This window comes from Coregonus lavaretus, assembly GCF_964263955.1.
Source record: "Coregonus lavaretus genome assembly, contig: HAP1_SCAFFOLD_530, whole genome shotgun sequence".
Taxonomy (NCBI): Eukaryota; Metazoa; Chordata; class Actinopteri; order Salmoniformes; family Salmonidae; genus Coregonus; species Coregonus lavaretus.
Window position 1 is genome coordinate 107501 of NW_028165582.1, and position 2915 is coordinate 110415.

The 2915-nt window shown below is 42.3% G+C and overlaps 1 protein-coding gene across 1 annotated transcript; it reads right to left on the reverse strand.

Moving 5' to 3' along the window:
- Positions 1-622: 622 nt before the first annotated feature.
- LOC311115705 (NLR family CARD domain-containing protein 3-like) lies at positions 623-2362 on the reverse strand (the record flags this gene model as incomplete). The annotated part of the gene is made up of 1 exon (XM_084190855.1): positions 623-2362. A coding segment is annotated over one exon (1740 nt), but the record flags the coding sequence as incomplete, so codon positions are not given.
- Positions 2363-2915: the final 553 nt, after the last annotated feature.

A 2915-nucleotide genomic window follows, 5' to 3' on the forward strand; every position in this document is an offset into this window, starting at 1 on the left:
TGACATTCTGTACTGTCACCTAATATGAAACATTATATCTCAAATCCAAAATGCTGGAGCATAGCGCCAAATGTAAAACTGTAAGCTTCACTGTCCAAACACATATGGTGTGGACTATGTGTGCCTGGTAAACACATGTGGATCTGGTGAACAGTTATCACTTGTTGACCAACTACAGGAATACTGACCTCAGAGTCTCCAGTTTACAGTGGGGATTCCCCAGTCCATCAGAGAGCAGCTTCACTCCTGAATCCTTCAGGTCATTGTTACTCAGATCCAGCTCTCTCAGGTGTGAGGGGTTTGACTTCAGAGCTGAGACCAGAGAAGCACATACTTTCTCTGTGAGTCCACAGAATGACAGCCTGGAAAGAGATCATCATGATTTCACAAACACACTGTTAATTTAACACCAGTAGTGTAGAAGGACAATGGCAGACGCATTTGGTTTATTCTCTTAAACAACATATAGATTCATCTTCTGTCTCCTAGAATTGTATGGTCATATTGTTATACTAATGTCAACATCAATGCACTGATTATATATGTTTTTCAATAATACATATATTTCTCTAAACTGAATATTTCTTCCTGATGATTAGTACTTAAATGTCATTTTATGTACTCACAGAGCAGCTCTGGAGGCTTTGACCACTGGCAGCAGCCTCAGAAGACCTTCCTCTGATATGGAGTATTTCTTCAGGTCAAACACATCCAGCTCCTTTTCTGAAGTCAGCAACACAAAGACCAGAGCTGACCACTGTGCAGGTGACAGTTTGGCTTCTGAGAGACTTCCTGATCTCAGGTATCTTTGGATCTCCTTCACTAGAGAATGGTCATTCAGTTCATTCAGACAGTGGAACAGATTGATGCACCTCTCTGGAGAGGGATTTTCCCTGATCTTCTCGTTGATGTACTTGACTGTTTCTTCATGGCTCTGTGAGCTGCTTCTTGTCTTTGTCAGTAGACCTCGTAAGTGCTTCTGATTGGACTTCAGTGAGAGGCCCAGAAGGAAGCGGAGGAAAAGGTCCAGGTTTCCTGTCTCACTTTGTAAGGCTTTATCCACAGCACTCTTGTAGACAGTAACTTCAGTAACTTGCGGTTCGGCCATTAGATTCTCATTGTTGTTGATGAATGAGAGGAACACATATACAGCAGCCAGAAACTCCTGAATGCTCAGATGCACAAAGCAGTACACCTTGGCCTGGTACAGCACACATTCCTCTTTAAAGAGCTGTGTGCACAATCCTGAGTACACAGAGGCTTCATTGACATCAATGCCAGCCTCTTTCAGGTCTTCTTCATAGAAAATCAGATTGCCCTTCACAAGCTGTTGAAAAGCCAGTTTTCCCAGTGACAGAATGCTCTCTTTATTCCAGTGTGGACCTGTCTCTTCTTTCCCAAGATACTTTTCATTCTTCTGTTTGGTATGAAACTCCACAAGGTGTGAGTACATCTCAGTCAGAGTCTTGGGCATCTCTTCTCTCTTATGTTTCAACATGGGTTCAAGGACTATTGCAGAAATCCAACAGAAGACTGGAATGTGGCACATGATGTGGAGGCTCCTTGATGTCTTTATGTTTGAGATGATTCTGCTGGCCAGGTCCTCATCACTGAATCTCTTCCTGAAGTACTCCTCCTTCTGTGGGTCATTGAACCCTCGTACCTCTGTCACCTGGTCAACACACCCTGAAGGGATATTATTGGCTGCTGCAGGTCGGGTAGTTATCCAGAGGAGAGCAGAGGGAAGCAGATTTCCCTTGAGGAGATTTGTCAGCAGAACATCCACTGAGGTTGACTCAGTGACGTCACAACAGATCTTGTTCTTCTGGAAGTCTAGGGGCAGTCGGCACTCATCCAGACCATCAAAGATGAACAGAACTTTGTACTTGTCGTAGTTGGAGATCCTTGATTCTTTGGTTTCGATTGAGAAGTGATTGAGAAGTTCAATCAAAGTGTGTTTTTCCTTTTTCATCAAATTCAGTTCCCGAAAAGGGAATGAAAATAGAAATTGGACATCCTGATTTGCTTTTCCTTCAGCCCAGTCCACAATGAACTTCTGCACAGAGACTGTTTTTCCAATGCCAGCGACTCCCTTTGTCAGCACAGTTCTGATACGTTTGTCTTGTCCAGTTAAGGGTTTGAAGATGTCGTTACATTTGATTGCAGTCTCTGGTCTTACTTGTTTCCTGTTTGTTGTCTCAATCTGTCTCAGCTCATGTTCATTATTGACCTCTCCTGTTCCACCCTCTGTGATGTAGAGCTCTGTGTAGATCTTATTGAGAAGTATTGGGTTTCCTTGTTTAGCGATCCCCTCAAATACACATTGAAACTTCTTCTTTAGATTAGATTTGAGTTCACGATGGCAAATCACAGCAAGCTCATCTGAATGAAGAAATAACACAGAGGATATTAATAGTACGTATGATTTAATGCCTACAGTTTTGTAAAACTGTGTTATGAAGTTTAAATTATAATAATTTATTCTCTTAACTGTCTGTATACATCTGTAAATGTTTTCATAATGCATTACAGACTGGTGTGACTGATTATATTATTATTGGTATTATTTCTCTCTCTCTCTCTCTCTCTCTCTCTCTCTCTCTCTCTCTCTCTCTCTCTCTCCTCTGTCTCTCCTCTTCTCTGTCTAAAGTAATCAACACAACACATCCCTGCTGCTACTTGATGAGGTCACTAGGTGTAGTGTTAAGGCTGCTACAATATCATTGAGCTACACAGCTACTTTAGCTGTACTTTAGCTACAGCTTTTAAATGTTATAAAACAGCATCCAACATGAGGCAGACAGCTCTTACTTTTCTCCAGTGTGTCAGCAAGCTCCTTCTGGTTCATTTTCCTCAGGACGTGCAGTGTGATCTTCAGAGCCCCCTCTCTGGCACTGCTCTCCTGCTTCTCATCT